General features: G+C 41.1%; 1 protein-coding gene across 13 annotated transcripts in view; it reads right to left on the bottom strand.

Annotated features, from left to right (window-relative positions):
• The window catches only part of LOC137331465 (carboxypeptidase N subunit 2), an 82,131-nt gene that overhangs the window by 46,983 nt on the left and 12,762 nt on the right, over positions 1–22,386 (bottom strand). For 6 of the 13 annotated variants that reach the window (XR_010965484.1, XR_010965485.1, XR_010965483.1 and 3 more), the window contains one exon: positions 3,681–3,795. The exons of 1 other annotated variant lie outside the window; for it this stretch is intronic. Coding sequence is in view for 2 of the 12 variants with exons in the window: in XM_067995274.1 (XP_067851375.1) it covers positions 19,882–20,025 (144 nt within the window). In the remaining 10 variants the exon portion in view is untranslated. Of the gene's footprint in view, positions 1–2,202; positions 3,317–3,680; positions 7,803–11,070; positions 22,003–22,386 lie in introns of those variants that run through there. 6 more of the 13 variants (XR_010965488.1, XM_067995275.1, XR_010965486.1 and 3 more) reach the window with 5 other exon arrangements.

Raw genomic sequence — 22,386 nt, 5'->3', positions numbered from 1 at the left:
TGCAGCCGCTGTCCTTGCCAGTATCAGGATTTGAATCCCCTGCAGCCGCTGTCCTTGCCAGTATCAGGATTTGAATCCCCCTGCAGCCGCTGTCCCTGCCAGTATCAGGATTTGAAACCCCTGCAGCCACTGTCCTTGCCAGTATCAGGATTTGAATCCCCTGCAGCCACTGTCCCTCCCAGTATCAGGATTTGAATCCCCCTGCAGCCGCTGTCCCTGCCAGTATCAGGATTTGAAACCCCTGCAGCCACTGTCCTTGCCAGTATCAGGATTTGAATCCCCCTGCAGCCGCTGTCCCTGCCAGTATCAGGATTTGAAACCCCTGCAGCCACTGTCCTTGCCAGTATCAGGATTTGAATCCCCCTGCAGCCGCTATCCCTGCCAGTATCAGGATTTGAATCCCCCTGCAGCCACTGTCAGTACATACAATTACCATTTTTAAAATGACACCTGCAAAAAAAAGGACAGCTGATGCCAGTCCCTCAGATGTTCGTAATTCACAGGTTTTTGAAATGTAGTCAATATTGCAAAGTAGGGTTAAGTGGCAGCCAGTTGGTGCACAGCAAGATCCCACAAACAGCAATGAGATAAATGACCAGATAATCTGCTCTAGTGATGTTGTTTGAGGGATAGATATTGGTCAGGACACCGGAGAGAACCCCTGCTCTTCCACTAATGGTGCCATGGGATCTTTTACATCCCAGCGAGAGGGCAGATGGGGCCTCGGTTTAAGGTCTTGTCTGAAAGGCGGCACCTCCAACAGTGCTGAACTTCTTCAGTACTGCACTGAATGATCAGCCTGGATTATCGACATTCTGGAGGGAAATGTGGAGGGGCGGTGGTTGTTGATCCACTGGCAGAGTCCAAACGGGTAACGGTGGATGGGGTGAGCCAGATGGGTTGGCAGGGTTAGCCCCCCCCCCACGGACATGCTGGGCAGAAAGGTTGTCAAGAGAAGAGGATGGGGCAGTTGGGGTTGTTACTGATCAGGAGGCGGTGATGGGTGCTTCAATGGGCCTTTGACATGACTATGTCAAGTTGTGTAGTGCAGGTCGTGTACACATTTTGATATGCACATTGTGTGAGTGTCTTCCAAACTTCACATAAAAACTATTAAAAACAGGTAATGCTAAACAAAATCATCCTAAGCACTGTTAGTGACATTCCACTCAAACACCTTGAATTTTGAGAATACTGGGATTTATAAAAGGAATGTTGGGCAGCCTTGTGCTTGCAGTAACCAAAAGGCTTAAGCAAACATATAAAAAAACATGTCTAAGGTATGATCGGAGGAAAGAGCATTTTACAAGATTATGACGCGAGACTAGGGTTACAATAAGGTCAGCTAATGAGAGAGGGTTTTATTGAAAAATAAGACCCTATTTTAGTTATGGTAACAAATAAAAGGTTTTAAATGGTGGTGTCAGAAAATATATTTGACTTAGAAACCTACACTATCACTTTAATCAAATAATTTATTTTGTTTCTTCTAAATGTTTCATGCATTTCAAAAATAGTTCTCATACACAAGTGTATAGAGACCTCAATTGATTTTCTGGAATATCCTTGTATTTTCCTAATTGTCCAACACCCCAGTACAGTCTTGTTTTAAGTAGAATTTGATTGTGGTTTAAAAAAGTGCCAAAAACAATGGCCCCGATTTTAAGTCTGGACGGTTTTTGGGCGAGTGGGTAGCGAGGTGAGTTGGAAACTCACCCACTGCTCAGGAAATGAGGCTCACGCTATTTTAACTCCCAGGCCTCATTTAACTTCTGCCAGCCGACTTCCCGCCAGGAACGGGCAGGAAGTGGTGGAAAATCGAACGGCCCGGAGACCGCCCGCCAACACAAAGTAGGTGACCAGATCGGCTTCCGGGCTGCTTCATGGGTGTTTCACATTCCTGAAGGGGAGGAAGTCTGCGGCTCTGGCAAGTGATGCCTAAGCTTTCCTTATAGGGCCTGGAGGAGCAGGAGTGCAGTTTGTGGAACACCTTAAATGGCCTGCATACTTATCTTTCTACTGATGATTTTTAGTTTTATAAACTTGCAATTTTTTGTATCTCTATTTTTGTAGGTATTTAGTAGAAGTTCTTTCAGTAATTAAGAGATTTCAGTAACTAATTTCAAATTACGCTCAATATGTGCTGATGCATTCTGTTGGGGAGCGAGCTGGTGCCATGAATTTAAATGAAGAATGAACAACTTCCATGGAACAAAGAACAACAGTTTTATTTTTGCTCAACACCTTCTTGAAAAGAAAAACAAATGAATTATTTAACTGAAAGCTGTCCTATAACCTCTTTCCAAAAGATTTAAAGCTGCAAGATCCTTTTGTTGGTCGACTTGGGTCAATTGTGAGGTATCAGAAATGTGACACACAAAACGTTTCTTGAACAAAACTCAGTCTCTCCACCATGTTTTTGTGGCACTTTGAACTTTGTAGATGATAGCACTACTTAACCCTTAAAGGACTAGTCATCACATCTGTTGTGCTAACTTTAGTAAGCTCTTATTTATTTAGAAGAGCTATTACAAGATTTTTTTTTACATTTCAAGCATTTAAAATGTGCAAACATTGCCTATTTTAAAAAAAATGCTATCCTCCAATTATGATGTATTTTGACTTACACAATGAGCTATCAAAATACTTGGATCTTAAATGGTGGCTATTTCCCACTCTCTGGCAATTGGAAGTGTCTCTAATTTTACTGCTAAATGATTGCAGTGCTTAAAGTTACCATTAGTTCAGTGAAGGTTGATTTTATTTCATTTACATCACTTCACAATCACATTAAATATTAGAAAGCAAGTTGAATTCTTTTTGTTGTTCAATTGGAAAGGCAGAACACAATTAATATTGATGAGCAAAGCCCAGCATGAAGTGAGGATAAAAACAGAATTATAGACAATAAAGTCTGTGGTCTTTGATTAAAACAGTGACGTTGTGATGCAGAGTCCTGTTCTGCTTCAACAAGTTTCCTCCTATGATTCAGAAAGGACTTGAGCAGTTTCACAAGTCTAGGACCTCTGCAGGCTATTGGTTCATATCCTATACAAGGTGAATGAAGTGCCACAGCTGGGGGCAGAGGAGAGAAAATGGATTCAGATGTAGTCTGAATGAGTAAGAAAAACTACTCACTCAGTCTCCATTTTTACCCTAATTAAGCAGAAAAGTTATGTGTGACCCAGCTCTACCACTTAATGGCCTCTCTGAGATCCAGGCTATCTTTTATTCTCCTGGTGTTGTAGAATGCCAGTTCATCCTACTTTTCCATTTCATTGAAGAGACAGCAATTCTGTCGATTCATTTACCTAAACTGAGAAATGCAAAACATCTAAATGTTGCGTGGAACATTCTTACCCACTTGACAGTGTCTTCCAAGGAGCTGAGTCCATCATTAACATATGCCATATTAACTGCAAATTATGAATTTTAGGGTACAATGTAAGATATTTCTTATATTTACAATGGTCAATAAACTTTTCTGCTTACTAAACAGCATACTTTAAAATATTTTAGTATTTAAATAAATTTCCTTGTAATTCTATTAACATATTTTTAGTATAAAACTGTGGTCATGACATTGTTCTGTGATAACATTATTTGAACATATTAGAAGAAAGAAAGCACTGAGTATTTGATTTGCACATCTGTACATAATGTAATTCATATACACATACCGTATAGAGTTTAGTCAGTAAAACACCATACACTGAATTAATTTCTTCACCCAAACATTTTACTTTCAGAAGAGAAGAACCTTTAAGTGCTGAGGCGATAGAGACAGAGAGCCACCTGCAGGACAGACAGTAAATTGCAGAAAGGAAACATTTGTTTCATTAATAGAATGTTCACAAGACCACAAGATAAATACAGATAAAGGGTAATTTTGCCCATCTTGGCTCATCCATCCAAAAAAAACCTTGCAGTCCACCTATCACATTGTCTAACTGTGCCTTGAATGAATCCAAGGTCCTCATCTCCATTTCTCACTTCCAACTGTTGATCATTCTGTGTGAAGAAGTTATTCCTGATGTCTGTCTTAAATTGGTTTTTCACCAGTTTTAGCCTATACCCTTTTGCTATAGTGCCTTGGTGTATTTTACCTTATTTATATCTTGTATACTTCTGAGGTCCACTCTGAGTCACTATCTTTCAAAGTTAGAGTCCCATTTTCTTCTTTCTTTCCTTGTACCTCAATCCTTTGACACCAGAGATTAGTCTTGTGGCTGTTCTATGAACCACCTGCATTGGTTTGAATGTATTCCTTATGTCTTGATGACCAAAACTGAACACAGTGCTCAAGCTGCTGTGGGGATTGAATAGTTTTAGGGTGACATTCACCAACCTATACTCTACTGATCTTGCAATATAATTTGGTATTCTTTTCACTTCATTTATTGCTGCGATTTGACATGTCAATTGTCAAATTTACTAATACTCCCAGATCACTATCAACTTCAGTTTTAGTATTTCTACACCATCCCATAGCATACATGGCATCTATTTTCTTTTCAGTGTGCAGTGCCTTACATTTACCAGCATTGAATTTAGCAACCATTGATCTTCCCAAAGGCAGATTTTATCTAATTCTTCTTGTGGGTCCCTATTAGTTCCTTTGACTCAGCTTCCACTCACCCCAATTTAGTGTCATCTCTAAATCTGACCAGTTTGCACTAAATGTCTGAGTCCATGTTATTAATGTATATAAGGAACAGTAGGGACCCCAGCACTACTACAGTCAGTATCTCCCCCACTCATTGCCACTCCCCCATCAAGTACCTGCTGCTTCCTTTCTTTCAGCTAATCTTATCCATATCTTAATTCCCACTGCTTTTGCCATCAGAACTTTGTCGAAGACCTTTTAGAAATTGAAGTTCACCACATCTGACTTTCCAGTGTATACTTGAATATTAGCACCTTAAAAATCAAGATTGGTCGGACAGGACCTTCCCCTTCTAAAGCTGTATTGGCTGTTCTTTACTGGATTATTGTCATTGAAGTTTTTTCCTGATAACCAATTCCATTATTTTAGCAGTTATTGATGCAAGGCTGACAGATTAGATTTTTCCTCTTTATTGTATTTGGATACTATGTTCATTTGTTTTTAATCTAGTGGGACCTCCCCAGCATTTAGCGATTCCCTTTTGATGGCTGTCAGCGCTTCACAAATTTCATCCCTGGTTTCTTTTAGTACTCTGGGATACACACCACCCATCTACAGGGACTTGTCTACCTTGGGTCCTTTTAGCTGGGCATCTTCACCATGTTGATGTAAAAGTCCATGGGGTGGATTTTCGTCTTCACCACCTGGACGGTAATCTGGCAGGGCAATTGCACACCTGTTAGAGGCCCGTTATTGAAATCAATGGAATTAAAATCAGGCGAGTTCTATAAAGGGCAGGCGATCCACCCATCAGATTATCGTCCAGGCAGTGAAGACGAAAATCTACCCCCATAAGTCTGCTTGTGTCCAAAATAAATGCAGATGTCCGTGGATCACAGAAGGATGATGGAGTATTATATGCAGTTCCAGGCACCTAATTATTGGAAGGATAATAATGCTATGAAGAAAGAATTGTGGAGATTCATTAGAATGACACCAGGAATTATAAAATAGTTATGGAGATTGGGTTAAAAATTGGGGCTTCTTTCAATGCAACAGAGAATGTTAGGAGGGATCTACGAGCTTTTCAAGTTTATGAAATGTTTTGAAAGGCTAAATAGTGAAAGAATGCTTCCACTGGTTGGGAAATCAGCAAGAAAGGGAGAATAAACTCAAGATTATCACTAAAAATAACTTGCATTTATATAGCGCCTTTAACATAGTAAAAAGTCCCAAGATGCTTCACGGAAGCGTTATCAGACAAAATTTGACCCCAAGCCACATAAAAAGATATTAGGATAGGTGACCAAAAGCTTGGTCAAAGAGATAGGTTTTAAGGAGAAGAATGAAAGACACTAACATAATTTCAAAGCGAATTGGATGTTAATAAAAAGATAGAGTAAAAGTCAGTGAAATGGAGCAGAAGTAAATAGTTCCAGTTCAAGAGTTAGCATCAGCACAAGCCTGATAGGCTCAAAGTCCTCCTTCTATGCTGTGATTTCTATGATCTGCCAATTATATTAGTTATATATAATTATTGAAGAAGGTTTTTGTGATTTGATTAATAATGATGCCTTAGTTACAGCTCAGTAAATGTTCCTGAGTTTGGCATTGGTGGGTAATTACTTTGCAAACACTAAACTACAGCACCATCCAGTGGTCAATAGCAGCTAATGTTAAACTGTGTGAAAATACTCCTTTCTTCAATAGTGTTGGCCTGGAATTTGCTGGGCAAAGTTTCAGTATAACTGTAATGGAAAAGCGGCATTGCACCATTTTTTCCAAAGGAAATTCAAGTGTAGCTGATTTACGCCAGATTTGCACTGAAATAAGGAAACGTGCGAATCTCCTCAATCGTTTACTTAGCTCTGCCTCCATGCAAATGATCATCTGATGTCAGGTTCCTGGATTTACACAAATGATGTGCTGTTGTAAATTTATGCCCTAAAAATGTAGGTGCTGTATGGCCTAAAGTCACCTGATATTGGTGTAACTGAGATTTTTGGCGTTTGATAGCAATTTACTTCACGGTTTTTTAAAAAAAATTCTTACTAAGTTCTGCACTACACTTAACCAATGAGTCAGTCTCAGACCACACTCTGCACACATTCAGAAAGACTAAGCAGCTGGAATGGCCCAATAGGCAAACCCCTGTTCTGCATAATAATGGGAGAGGAAGAGAAGCAGCAGAGGCAAGAGGCTCGGAGAGTGAGGCAACATCGCAAAAGGTACTGATAGAGTGAAGTCGCTAGTGCAGCAACACAGTATCACTCAAAAGTAAAACCACATCTAGGAGGGACATTAAGCTCAGAAGGTAATTCTTAGTAATTAAGACTTTAACGATGTTGACAATGGCTTTTTGACACTAGTTTTGGATGCTGCCTAAATTGACAGGTGTGCAAATTAATCTTTGTCACTGGACATAGCAATGGAGCTGCTGCTTTTCCAGTTGCATGTAGAAATGAATACGTTCTTCTCCAGTAAGCCTTGTGGCAAAATGTTAGGGAACTCAAACGGACAACTATGAGTTCAAACCCAGATTCAACGGAGATTCTTCCCCTCATCATACAGATGTTGTGATTCTTGTCTGATCACTAAATGACGTAGCACTGATGCTTTGAAGCATTAGAGTGCTCGATTTCATACTTCACACATACAAGTTTCCTGATTTTACTAAAAAATAGTCCGCTAAACAGCAATACAGACACACACAGTAAGTTTTTTCTAAGGGGAATACACCATTTTAAAAATAGCTTATCAAGTACTTTATATCTACAGTTGCAACACAAATGGGCAACAAATGGTGATGCTGCATTTAGGCATTTGTTTTACACTGGTTTTTACTTTTCAGTGTAGATAAATGAGCTCCACAGGAAATCTTGATGTAAGTTTCTGTCTGCAAGATCGGTGCAGGAACTGACCTAAATTTCGACGTAAATGTGATCCAGGAAATTCAGGGTTGACATTTCATTGGAAACCCCTGTCTTACCTCTTTATAGAGCAATTTGACCTGAGGCACTACACTGCATCAAACTTTGAAGGTTAACTACTGCAATTAATATTTTCCGAGATTAGCTGATCACAGTTTGTGTCCAGATACAAATACAAATCTACATTATGCCAATTAGTACATCCCTTTGCTGTGATTTCTATGATCTGCCAATTATATTATCAAAGCCAGAACAAATACGACATTTGTTCCTTATGGAATATTAGCATCATTTTTTTTGCCAACTTTCACCTCCTCTCCTACCTGCAACACCCCTCCCCGGTCCCTCCCCCCCCCCCACAACCTTGGTCCCTAGCCCAAGTGGCAGTTCTTCATGGTGAGCCAGGAATTGTCAGCAAGCCATTTTATTTATTCATTCTCGGGATGTGGGCCTCGCTGACACTTATTGCTACATCCTACTACATCTGAGTGACATTTTAAAGGGCAGTTTAGAGTCAACCATTTTGGTGTAGGAGTCGACCATATTGGTATAGGAGTAAACTCACATATCGGTCAGATCAGGTAAGGACGGCTGATTTGACTATGCCGTCAAATTCCTCTTCTCACCCAACATCCACACATGCTCACTTTCCAGCAGGAGTCAGTCACTGGACAGTTACAGAGGGCAAGAACCCTGATTGATTTTTTTCCCCTTTCTAGCCCAGGGGCAGTTGGGCAAATTGTAGTGCTATTCCAGCTGAGGTTAGCGAACTCAGCACAGCTGGAAATTGAACATGGAATATTTTAATTCATTAGCATCATGTTTTTACATGAAGCAAAGGCAAACACTAAATATGATGTTAGTGTATGAAATCTCATGTAAAATCCTTTCCTTTACCCTCATTGTTCCAATTATATGGTCTATGTATTTTTTTAATGTGTAATTTTCAAATACTGGTGGCAGCAGGAGCATTTGGTTATGTTGCTGTGATCACGTGCTGGTTAATAACTTCAAAACTCTTTAGAAGATTTTAATCAAACTTCATAAGTGACTTTGCTGCATCAGCTGCCAGGCTTTTTGTGGAAGCGCTCATCTTGAAGCCTTAGGCACTTGCTTTTAACTACATAACCAACTTGATTTGTTCACCGAGCTCCTTTCACAAGTTTTGGAGCCTGTACTGTGATAGTTAGATAACTTGAACTATTCACAGGTTTCAGTTTAAGGTTACATCTGTTTAAAAAATATATACTTTTATAATGAGCGCACAAACTAATCTCAGCAAAAGGTTCTCAGTTTTGTTAAAAAACGAGAATACTTCAACTACAACCGATTCATGATTAATTTTATGCTATTTTGTAAGACAGTAATTGACTAAAACACATAACATATTATAACATGTAAATGCGCGTCTCACAGGGGGTATGTTGTAATAAGGATGGTGTGTACTTGGAAATACTTTTAGACGAGTCTATTTATGTTTTCCTACTTTGGTTGCTGCTGTGTTACGAGTTAATCTTTGAAACATTGCTTCTACTATTTGCTCAATAATTAGTATGTTGTACCGGCTTTGAGGTATAAAAAAGACCCACAACAGCACACAAGTTATAAAAGCACGTCTCACAAGTGAAAGAACACTTGTAGCAAACTATTACCAGATATAATGTCCTGTTCTATGTTTATTGCAGGTATGAAACTTACTGGGTCTGGATACAGATCTATTAGATTGCATCTTCACAATGGTGTAATATAATTTCTCTTTTCATTGATACTCACCTAACAAAATTATGAAAATACCAACAAGCACCAAATTTAGAACAGTCTTCAAAATTAACATTAGTTCTCTAGACTAAGACTAATATATTTTGGAATGGGCAGTGACACAGAGCATGTGACTAGCTCCAGAGGTCTTCTGATGCATTTCACTTGTTCACTGAGCTGCCACTCCACTTTGTTGTGCTCCCATATGTCACACTACTTTCAATTGTTTTCTATAGCAGTATCAAGTACTTCAACTATAATATACGTCTTTTAATACTAAGATCTCCTCATAGCAATTCAGAGGATACGCTGTTTTAACCTATATAACATACAAAATATTATCAAGACCACTAATTTAAGGTGATTGAATAAGTGCAATTGTGTTTTGATTACAAACTATTGTGGGAGTGTTAGTGTTATTTCTGGATTCAAATTATGTGATTACGCTCATATTTTCATGGATATACAGTCAACAATTACTGTACTTAAAGTACACTAATCACTTTAAATAACTGAAACTTAGTGTACTTTAAGTACAGTAATTGTTGTAAATAAGTGGCACTCATTATTGTATGTTTGTTTACCATTGTACTCAATTTAAATCTTACCCTTTTTACAAGTGCAGGAATCATGAAAAGATGGAATGGAAGATGTTTCAGATTGCAGGGAGGAGGTGTGTAGAAGTGTTGGGAAGGATAGGGTCATGTGATTTGGTAGTGTTGGGAGGGTGATTCAGGGGTCTGGGACCTGTGGGAGAGAGGTTGTGGTATGTGGGAGGAATGGAGGCAGGTTGGGATGTGGCAGTGTTGAGGAGTGGTGGATGATGTAGTGGAGTGTAGCAGTGGTTGGAGGCTGTTCTCGAGGTGTGAGAGCACTGGGGAGGAAGTTTGCTGGATTTTAGAATACTGGGAGGGGGTTCCCAGGGAATGGGAATATTGGAAGCTAGTTGCGGGGTTGGGGACACTGGAAGTGGTAGCTCAGGGAGCAAGGGATGGTGGGGTTTGAGAACAACAGACTGGGTGCCAGGTTCTCGAAGCATTGGGAAGGGGGTGCTTTGATGTTGGCAATGGGACCATTGGTAGGCTGTGTGAAGGGAGAGATGGTAATGAGGTGCAAAGTACTGGGATGACTGGGGAAAAATATATTAACATTTAGATAAATTGAGAAGCTAACATGTGGAAGTATTGGGAGTGCCGGGTTGTGTTAGTGTAAGGGAGCTGGAGTCTGATAGTATTTTTCGGGAAGGGGATATGAGAGAGAACAAAGTTTTACAAGTGTTTTCCCATCGCTGAGCTGGGAAGCCCGTTTCAGTTATTTAAAGTGATTAGTGTACTTATACAGTAATTGTTGACTGTATATCATTTTAAACAATTTAAAGCCAATTCCTGGATTGCAGTTATTGGCCCTTTCTCAGTTCCGAAGTGGGAGGAAAGGTATGAGCTATCAGGGTATGAGCCTTATTTTTACAAGCTTCAGGTGGGTGGCAGTATAGAGAGGCAAGTATAATAAATAGGTAAAGTTTTAAGCATAACAGACAGGTTTGACAGACAGATATGAAGGAAATAGCATGGTGGAAAAAGTGTACAAGAAAATTCATATTCAACAGAAAATGTATCATAGACTAATGGCTAATTATGAAATAATACAGTAAATATTAAACCCCATTTAAAATGTGACTTATAGTACATATTTAACCAAAATGCAGAATCATAAATAATTGTCTTATTTTAAATCAAGGACAGCCCAATACCAGCTTTATTTGCATTTCAGACATCATTGGTAGTGCAATATTGTTTGGTTTAATTTGCTGCAGAAAATGTGATTTTACAGTATTAACACAAGCAACAGCATCACCATCAACAGAACCAAAGTGCTGTAAGCAGCGAGCCTGTGATAACATGAACACACATAGCAAGTTTCCAGCCACATTTTTCTTGCTAAAATGCATGCCCCAGGGTGGATCAGGGAAGAATCTGCCATTAACAGCAACGGTGTTTGGGGGAACGTTTACACAAGAAGGACAAGCAGTAACTTCAGAATCTCGAACCTCTCCTCCCCATTTTCTGTTCAGAATATTTAATCTGTGTTGATTTTTAGTCTATTTGAGTGTTGATTTTAATATACCCATCTGAGTTTGATCTTCATCTTATTTTGATAAGTGTTTTAACATATTGAAACATGGGCTATAACTCAGATTACTCAAAAGTAAAACTGTGCCAGTCCCACTTTCAAATAACACATACACACTTGTACAAGTTATTCATACACACAGGTACAGGTGTACATATAATCACTTTACATCAACAATCTCCTAAACACCTGCTTACAATATAACTGTAGTCACAACCTGTTTACTTTAGTAAAATATATATTATTCTGCAAAACATGTTCACATTCCATCAGGAACCAGTTTTCCTTTTGAATCATACCTGAGGATAACTTTCATGAAATGTAAGTATTCTTTCCGGTGCTGTTAAAAGTTTGGTTTGTTCTTCAGTGGGTTGCCCATCACAGAGCTAGGCAGTTCATGACACACAAATGCAAAGGAGTTGATAAAAGTTTTCTAAGCTTAATGTATGGCTTTTGCTGCTGTTCAATTAAAACATGTGATGAAAGAAACACAATTCTCTCACTTCACCATAGTTTATTCATTTTGTTTAGTGCCAAGCATTTGTAAAAACAATATTTAATGAGAGGGTAATTGAGACACTGACTTTCCTAACATCACAAAAACTTCCTCAAGGCTATTAACCGACAATGAATAGTAGAGAGATGTAATCAGTAAACAGATAAAACCTTTTAATCAGAGCATGGAATCTAAACAAAGTTACTCCTTTCCATAAGGCAGTAACTTAGCTTGTTTACTTCATCAATTCTTTAACTTTTAACCTTGTATCTTGATGGTCACTTGGATAACAGTGGTAAGAGAGACAAAGGTGCAGTAATAAAATCAAACTAATTGTTTGTATATACACAAAGTTCATTTAGTGATAAAGTCTTGGCCATAATATTTGTTAATAAGTTCTTTTTGGGAAGACCAAAGTCATCGTCTTCAACCCTTGCCACCATATCTTTTGCGTCTCAAAGACTGCCTACTTCCAACTCTGTAACATCACCCTTCTCCACCCCTTCCTCAGCCTATCTGCTATGAAACCTTATCTTTGCCTTTGTTACCTCCAGACTTGACTATTCCAATGCCCTCCTGGCCAGCCTCCCACCTTCCAGCCTCGATAAACTTTAGTTCATTAAAAACTCTCCTGCCCGTATCCTATCCTGCATCAAATCCTGCTCAACAGTCCCCCAATGCCTCAAATTTAAACTTTGCACCTTCATGTTTAAATCCCTTCATGGTCTATCGCTGTAACCTCCTTCAGCGCAACAACCCACTGAGACCTCTGTTCCTCCAACTCTGGCTTCCTGTGCATCCGCCATTCCTTTACCTCCCATCGATGTCACATAGGCCCTAGGCTCTGTAATTCCATGACTAAACCTTTCTGCTGTCTGCCTTCCCTCGCCTCCTTTAAGACCTTCCTTAAAATCCACTTCTTTGACCAAGCTTTTAGTCACCTCTCCTAATATTTAGCTCAGCATCGATTTTTGTCTGATTACACCTCTGCAAAGCGCTAAGGGACTTTTTTCTACTTTAAAGGCACTATATAAATGGTGGTGGTGGTTGTTGTTGTTGTTGTTTTGGACAAGTTGGAATTATTGGCCCAAATTTTGCTGCAGCAGGGCATCTAACGGCATCTGCCATTAGTTAGATAATGCCTTTGCATGTTTAGGTTTTTAATTTTTTTGCGTAGCAAGTTGCTGAAAGCCCGAGCTGATAGCGTCGCAGCAAGGGAAACAGGGCATCGGGGACTTGAGTGAACAGGGCAAGCAACTCCTTAACCAATCCGATTGAATGATTGTGAAATTAACAGCGCAAGGAATGAGAAGGAAGTGTAAATTAGAATGGGTGAATTCAATGTCAAATCAGGTACAGAAAGAGAAATAGAGAGGGAAAGAAAGATTGGATTAAGAAAGAGAGAAGAAAGAGACAGAAAAGAAAAGGAAAAATACATGTGTAAATTTTAAATTTTACATTTTTTAAATCTCTAACAACAATTAAAACCTGAATGAATGAGACTCCACACTGTAATAGTGAATTTTCAGTGCCAGAGAGGTTGATTGGCAGAAATTAACACTTATCACGTCATTAAACCGGTACTTAGACTGGAATGGACAAGACTTAACTTTCTGTGGCGAGTTTAATTCGTATCTACCTCACAAATACAGCAACTTCACGCCATTCAATGTATTTCAATGGTGAGGTAGACAGCGAGGTGCCGTGCTCGCAAAGCTAATGGCGGGGCGGCGCAACTCGGACAGTGACTTTTGGATATTTGAGTTTAACCGCGCATCTGCCCCCCGCCTGAAGTTGCTGTACCATTTGCGCATAAATAATAGTGAGCACCATTATCCTCACTGTTATTTTGACAGCAAAATCTAGCCCCTTATTTTGTTTACCATACACTAACTACAGAAAATATGAAGCACTACTTATCATTAAACATGACATATCATTAAATATTTCTGAAAAGGCTAAAAAATCCCATTAAATCATATTGACTCAACGGTGCTGATAGAAAGTGTTTCCACAAGTGTGTCTATAGTAATTTAAACGGCTTTGTGGAAGTCAAGGCATTAGAAATTTTCCCTGTGTTCTATTGATGTGCAATCACCACAAAATCTTCCTTTGCTAAATCTGATCATTTATGCAATCCAACACATAAAAAGACAAAGAATTGCAAACAATTTCAAGTGTCAAATATAATATTCATGAATTTATACTGACAGGATTCAAAAGTAACTATTAGTCATTCATGAATTAATGACAACTATAACTAACACAAAATGTTAATGAAGGTCAGAAATGAATGCTTTTCCCATTCTTACACAATGGGTAATGCTTTTCAGCAAGTTGACATACAGGACATGTATGTCCAATTGTTATTTAATTAAATATAATTTAAACTCGCTAAGCTGCTTTGGACATAATCTAATCATTCTTTTAGGAAACCACTTGGCATTGGCCTATGTAAAAGAAAGAAAGAAAGACTTGCATTTGTATAGCGCCTTTCACGACCTCAGGACATCCCAAAGCGCTTCACAGCTATTTAAATACTTTTTTTTAAAGTGTAACCATTGTTTTAATGTAGGAAACACAGCAGCCAATTTGTGCACAGCAAGGTCCCACAAACAACAATGAGATAACGACTGGATAATCTGTTTTAATGATGTTGGTTGAGGGATAAATATTGGCCACAACACCGGGAGAACTCCCCTGCTCTTCATCAAATAGTGCAGTGGGATCTTTTACGTCCACCTGAGAGGGTAGACGGGGCCTCAGTTTAACGTCTCATCTGAAAGATGGCATCTCTGACAGTGCACAACTCCCTCAGTACTGCATTAAGAACATAAGAACATAAGAAATAGGAGCAGGAGTAGGCCAATCGGCCCCTCGAGCCTGCTCCGCCATTCAATAAGATCATGGCTGATCTGATCCTAACCTCAAATCTAAATTCATGTCCAATTTCCTGCCCGCTCCCCGTAACCCCTAATTCCATTTACTTCTAGGAAACTGTCTATTTCTGTTTTAAATTTATTTAATGATGTCGCTTCCACAGCTTCCTGGGGCAGCATTGAAGTGTCAGCCTGGATTATGTGCTCAAGTCTCTGGAGTAGGACTTGAACCCACAACCTTTTGACTGAGAGGTGAGAGGGCTACCACTGAGTTAAAAATAGTAACAAAAGCATTTTGACATGTACATAACACACACAAGGCAATACTTTTACAGTCATATTCCAGATAATGCAAATTACATAGCAGCATAGGCATTACTCAACATCTGAGCAAGATGAGTCTAGCCTTAGGAACGTGACTTAAAGACTCATCGGTTCCCCTAAATTACCATAATGGCCCATAAATTGCTCTGAGCATCGAACCAACAGCGCTCACCGCTCATTAGATTTAAATTCGCCCACTAAGTTACCGTATTCTTTTAGGTGGCAACTTCCTTGAAATGAGACTTCAAAAAACAGCAGCGTCCTTTCCTGTGTGAGCAGGGAAAGGGGCTCTATGTCCCCTCAACCAATCAGCTTGAAGCAAGCCACACTGTGGGAACCAGGAAGTGAAACTCATTGACAAACTGCACAGACTAAAAACCAGGACGTGCCTGATAAGGTTTGAAACTTCTCTGTACCTTCACTGAAGTTTGTCATTCTCCATTAATAGATTAAAAAAAGCAAGGGTACCAATTGACTGAAACAGCAGACATTAACACACCACGAAAGCGACCATTTCTAAAACAATTGCCTACTATACCTCCTGCATTAGTCAGCTATTGTTCCTCATTCCAGTATGAAGCAGAATGCAACAATTATCATCAGCATAAAACAGTCCTTTGTTGATTAGTTCAATGTGTGTCTCAGTACATTGTGTTTCTCCAAACTGATTCAGAAATGCAAAAGGTTTTCATGCCGACTGCAGAAATCTCTGATTTTTTTTACTTAAAAGGAAGTAACACATTTATCAGGTGAAAACTACAGGGGTGTAATTATAATTTTTGGCAATGGTGTAAAATGGATTGGCCTCCCGTTATCCACCCAGCCTGAATTTCCTTTCCACCATCGCCGAGAGTTAAAATTACCTCCCAGGTGTCTAACTATAATTTATGTATGCAGTTGTTAACAATGTAAGGCATGTAACCTTTAACACTCATGAAATAACCACGTAGGATACATGATGTATCAATCTGACATACATAAAACACTCAATAAAGTACAACAGCTGTGGCACAAAAAAATTAGCAGCACATAGACACGGAATAGAAAGTAATAAAATTCCTAGTGTGTGGGCTTACGACAGCTTCATTTAGTAAAATACTTTATAGGCCAAAAATTCCAGATAACTAACTCATAATATTCTTTTGTGGGGTCAGAAGCATTTTCTGAACTTCCCATTATAAAACATTTTCAGTTTTTGTACTTTTTATGAAGTGAAGGAGGATTATCCCACAGCTGTTTAATAATCCCAACTTCCAGTGACTGCTGGCCAATTGTGGGATAACACCGGAAGGTGCAGTCACAATGGGGAGCCAACAATGAAAACAATATAACATTAAAATTCTTTGACAATTATTGTGGGAACCACTGATTTATGGCATACACATTTCTTTCAGATTAGAGGAAGATTTCTGCAAAATCAGAAAGATTATAAAATCTATGCCTAATGAATGGAATCATTTGTAAGAACAGTCACTGGCTGCCAGCTCTCAACTTAATCCTGCAACAAATAAAATCCTCAGAGACCAGAACACTTACCAAAACTATAGGGACAAACATAGGAACAGGAGTAGGCCATCTAGCCCCTCGAGCCTGTTCCACCATTCAATGAGATCATGGCTGATCTGTGACCTAACTCCATATACCCGTTTTAGCCCCATATCCCTTAATACCTTTGGTTAACAAAAATCTATCAATCTCAGATTTAAAATGAACAATTGAGCTAGCATCAACTGCCGTTTGCGGACGAGAGTTCCAAACTCCTACCACCCTTTGCGTGTTGAAGTGTTTCCTAACTTCACTCCTGAAAGTCCTGGCTCTAATTTTCAGGCTATGTCCCCGAGTCCTAGACTTCCCAACGAGCAGAAATAATTTCTCTCTATCTGCCCTATCAGTTCCCCTTAATATCTTGGAAACTTTGATCAAACCACCCCTTAATCTTCTAAATTCCAGGGACTACAACCTTAGTTTGTGTGCTCTCTCCTCGTAATTTAACTCTTGGAGTCCAGGATTATTCTAGTAAATCTGCACTGCACTCCCTCCAAGGCCAGTATATCCTTCTTAAAGTGCAGTGCCCAGAACTGAACACAGTACTCCAGGTGTGGTCTAACCAGGGCTTTGTAGCGTAACTTCTACCCCCTTGTATTCTAATCCTCTAGATATAAAGACCAGCATTTCATTAGCCTTTTTGATTATTTTCTGTCCATGACATTTTAATGATCTATGCACATGGACCCCTGAGTCTCTTAGGACCTCCACTGTTTCGAGCTTTTCACCATTTAGAAAGTACTCTGATCTATCCTTTTTAGGTCCAAAATGGATAACCTCACACTTGCCTACATTGAAATCCATTTGCCACAGTTTTACCCATTCATTTAATCTATTAATATCTCTTTGTAATTTTGTGCTTCCATCTACACTGCATACAATGCTTACACGGAAACTATTCCCTGCAAACAATATGTGTAATAGTGAAAAATAAAGAATGAAAATTCAAAGACCATGGCCCCGATATTAACATGGAGGTGGGGTGGAAGCGGGGGGAGTGATTGGGCATGTGGGTAACCTGCCCAATAAAAAATGTCCGTTTCCCACGCGATCGCGAGTCAAATGGAGCCACTTAACGTGGCTTCCAAGTCTGCCGTCCAAAAGCTGCGCAGTGGGCGGACTGCACACCCGCATCACAGGCTGTCATCTGGAGGAGCTCTATTTAAAGAGGCAGTCCTCCAAAGGCTGCTCCTGGAGCAAACATCCACACACCACAATGGATCAGCACAGGTGCAAGACTGCTCCAAGATTCAGCAATGCCTCACTCCAAGTGCTACTGGATTGGGTGAGGAGGAGGAGGGGGGATGTGTTCCACCCGGCGGACAGGAGGAAGTGCCCTGCCTCTGCCACCAAGAAGGCCTGGCTCGAGGTGGCAAAGGAGGTCACCAGCAGCAGCAACATCTCCTGCACCTGGGTCCAGTGCAGGAAATGCTTCAATAACCTAACTAGGTCAGCCAAAGTGAGTACACTTACTGATTCTCCTACATTCAGTCTTCCACATCACCACACCCCCCACCCCCCAACTCATTCTGCACTGCCAACACTACTCTATCACATCACTCCCCACACCCACTTAAGGCTCATCCTCAACTTACCTGCACTTCCTCACCTCCCTATTAGTCACCCCACCACTCCCACTCAACCCAATTCTCATACAATATCATGGCTCGGTCTCATACTCACCCGCTGATGCATCTCTTTCACGGTCAGCCGCACCCAAACCAATGCATTCATCGGTTGGCCATGTCACCATCACTCACTCACGCGTCTGTACTTTCTCCCCTTATAGAAGAGAGCCCAGAATAGACGACAGAGGGCGAGGACTAGAGGGGGGGCCGCAAAAAATTGTCGTCCTCACAGACACAGAACAGGAGGCGCTGGAGCTCAGCTGAACCCTCGAGTGTCTGTCTGTCGGGGACACAGAGACTGGCACCCGACAAACGTCTGGTGACACAACTTTAACATTCATCACACACAATATGAATTGATGTTAACATGCCTTGCCATCTTCAGTATGCTCATCACAACATGACACATCTGTTTTGATGCTTAATATTGCCTTCTGTTCTCTTACAGGGCCTTCAGCGACCGCTGTGACGGCAGAGGGACATTCCTCCAAGGACCTGCCAGCCTCTGAGTGTACACATCGGTGGGGCACTCCTCTCTGGGCTCTGCTCAGCTGGACGCAGATGCTGATCCCTGGGGGCCAATTTTTAAAAGGAGAATGATCGAGGGACAGCAGCACACTCTCCACAATAGGGCAGAGGATGGAGGAGTCCAACTCCTGCAAGAGTGGAATGGTGGCACAGGTACGGGAGGGAATCTGAGATCGTGTCACAGGCACGTGAGCAACTCCCTCAAATACTGTCACAGGGACATGAGGGCATCTCTGAGATAGTGTCACTGATAAATGCAGGAATATCTGCGATGGAGAGAAGGCTAGCCTCCATTAAGCTTCAAGCACGGCCCACAAATGAGTCCATTCAGGCCCTGACAACAGCCATTTGGACTCACAGTAAACAACATTCTGCCACCTTAAACAGGCAGGCAGATACACTAGCACTGGTCTTACAAGGCTTCAGCAGAGTGGTAGGAGTGATGTGGGCCTGGCCCAGGGGAGGGATGATGGCGAAAGGGGACATGGAAGTGGGGACCCCACTCAAAGCACTCCCATGTCTCACCCCTTGCCCCCCCTTTCAACCAGTACCCACAATGCTGCCTCCTCTCCAGGTGGTTGAGTCTGCCCCTGTGCAGGTGCAGGTGGAGCAGTCTTTCGAGGGGCCCTCATGGGCACCGAAACCCAGAGGGCCTCAAAGCATCTAATCGGTCAGCCACAGGGGATGCACCACGTAGAAGTAGTCGGAAGAGAAAGGCGAAGGTTTTGTAAGCACAAAGGGGACGCACAAGGTTATTTGACAGTTGGTCATGCTTTTTATTTATATTTGCTTTTTGTTAAACTCACATTAAATATTATTATTGTCACCACTATTGCCACATCTTGGCCATTCTTGACTGGTTTCTGTAATAGGGCCCTTTCATTAGGTTCACCATGAACGGTGACACTTGATGCCACCCATTGGGTCACTCTACAGTGAGTGTATATGTAGTTGCAGGCATGTTTTGTGCAGTGAGGGGTGGTGGAGGGGGTGGGGCTGGTGTGGGCGCTGTTCTATCCAGGTCGTGAGAGGACTGGACTTTTCACACTGTCTGATGTTAGGAGAACCGTTCATATATCAGTGACACCTCGGCCTCATGAGCAGCCAGGTGAGCCGCTATTCTGTCCATGGGTTGCTCCTCCTCCTCTGCCTCCACCTCCTCCTCCATATGGGTGGCAGATGTGGATAAGTTTGAAGGGGTCTGCAAAGTAGTTAAATATGTTTGAACAGCAGAATTTTGAGTGGGAAGTAAGAATTTTCAGTGCAAACAGAAAGATCTTGCAGCCAAAACTTTGCCTGAAATAACAGAGTGCCCTGCTGCAATAATTGATCATTTCTTCGCATCTGTCAAATAAGCATTTAAATCTCCCACTGGCTGAATCACGTCTGTTGCAACATGGAGTGTTTCCCACAGCACGGGAAACACGCTGAAAATGCTTCAAAATTGCACCCCTACCAAAATGTGAAGAAAATTAAGTACCTTAAACTACCTCAACAACCATGTAAATAATCACCCCGCTGGCTTTAATTGTCAGTGGGACATCCGCATTCAGGAGGCACCGCGCACCCGGACGCGTCAATGGGGAACCCAGAAGTCTGCAGGTTGGAGCTGGGCTCTGAAGTAGAACGGGATTGCCCCGATTTTCGGAGTTCCCCCCCCGCCCCCGCTACTTCACTAGAAAAGTGGGCCTGGAAGTTGCATTCCAGCACTGAGTGGAAAAGGGATTGTGTTTGGAAATAGAGTGAGTTATAGTCAGGCTGGAGTAGCAGATTGGGCCCGTTTTCGGGACCAGAATAGACGTTGCACGGGCAGCGCGCGTCCCAACCGGGAGGCCTGAGGCTGGCCCAAAATTGGACCTTGGGCCTCATTTCAATCATTTAAGCAAGCTGCCGGCGCCTGTCAGCCTCCACAGGCAGCTCGCCCATTTAATCACATTAATATCAGGCTGCTGCCAGCAAGGCAAGCGACCTGAAGAGCAGTTCTGGAGGGTGTTTGAAAAACAATGCGTAGGGGGCCGATCGGGAGTCCTGTGGAGTCGAGGGAGCTCTCCTGCTCCTCCTAGTTCCACAGCAATGATCACTGATAGATTTGTGAAAAACAATTACTTACATTTTGTTGGCAGCTGCAGGAGAATCCTCAGCAGAGCAGGCCCGGCACCTGCTCGCCAACCATTTTCAACAACATTTGTAAGGGGCCTAATGCCTGTTTTAGGCAACTGCAAAGCCATCTTTACCAATATGGCATCTCCCGGAAGGCAGGCACTGATCGGGCATGGGACGTTACACCCCAAAATTGGTCCTTATTGCCCCCTTTTTCCACTGGAAACAACTAATTTCTACCCCTCTATTTCCAAACACAATCACTTTTTACCTGAATTTGTTCCCTTCCTTCATTTGGTTTTACACATCCTAGATACTTTTTTGAAACTGTCACTGTGTTATTTGGGCTGATATTTAATAGGAATTTCAAATAAATGTATTTTCAGAAAGATTTACAACTCTGATTAGTGAAGACCTTTGATCCCCATGTAGACGAACAATTCTGATGATATTATCACCAAATGACGACACAGCCAGGGAGCTTCAGCGCTCCCTCTTTTAAATAAAGGTGAATCACATCCATTCACGATATAAATATGTAAAATGACTGGTAAAAATTTCTGTTCACTGCATGTTTTTGACACCAATCCTTGAAACATATTATTTGTAATGGTGCAGCATAATATGCTCCTTAATTAAATTATTCAGCAGTCGGGTGGCTAAAAACTTCTAATTTTACCTCTTTTGGGAGTCTGAATTTATTTTGAAGTTCTTAAGAGGAACCATTGTAAAAGACAAATTAAATTTCAACATCCAGTGTACAGTATTCCCATAGGTCTGGAGATTCGACTCCAGTGCTGGGTTACACATGTTGGCTTCTCATCTCTTTAATACCCTGATTCTATTATGGCTCCAGAGGCAGCACTGTAATATAAATGAAGGAGTATATGTGCCTCGAGGGCAGAGAACACCATCTCATGAGAAGATTTTGTTCCCTTTCTGAAGTTTACTTCCTTACATCGATTCCTAGGCCTTGCGGGAATCTCGTGATCTTAACTTAACTGGACCGGCTGGACTCTGCAGTGGAGCGGCCAGGTTTTCAGCCCCCTCCGATCAGCGAGCTGCTCCACAAGCGAATCTAGTTCATCAACAGAATGGTAATGAGGTCCAACCATGAAAATTGTTCAAGCCTAAGACTGTTTCCAAAGGGCGGGCTGTTTGTTTCCATTGGGTAGGATGAAAGCTGTCACACAAAATTCCAGCCCAGTACCTAATAATTACCTATGACTAGAACAGACCACGCTTAATATAGGGTGCTAGAACTGGTAAAAACATTTCTTGGCTGTCACATAGTTTATGATAAACATAATAATACATTTTTGCTTTTTTTCTGATTATACAGTACTTCGCCACATAATTACTTGTTAAATTTACTGGACTCAAGGCCTGTCATTTGTGTTTATGCAAATGTATTTAGCGTTACACAGCTCTGTCTTCAATAACCAGAGATTCTTCGAAATTG

The sequence above is a fragment of the Heptranchias perlo genome, chromosome 13 (genome assembly GCF_035084215.1).
Source record: "Heptranchias perlo isolate sHepPer1 chromosome 13, sHepPer1.hap1, whole genome shotgun sequence".
Taxonomy (NCBI): domain Eukaryota; kingdom Metazoa; phylum Chordata; class Chondrichthyes; order Hexanchiformes; family Hexanchidae; genus Heptranchias; species Heptranchias perlo.
Note: the sequence above shows the minus strand (reverse complement) of the source record. Positions and strands in the feature narration are given on the sequence as shown.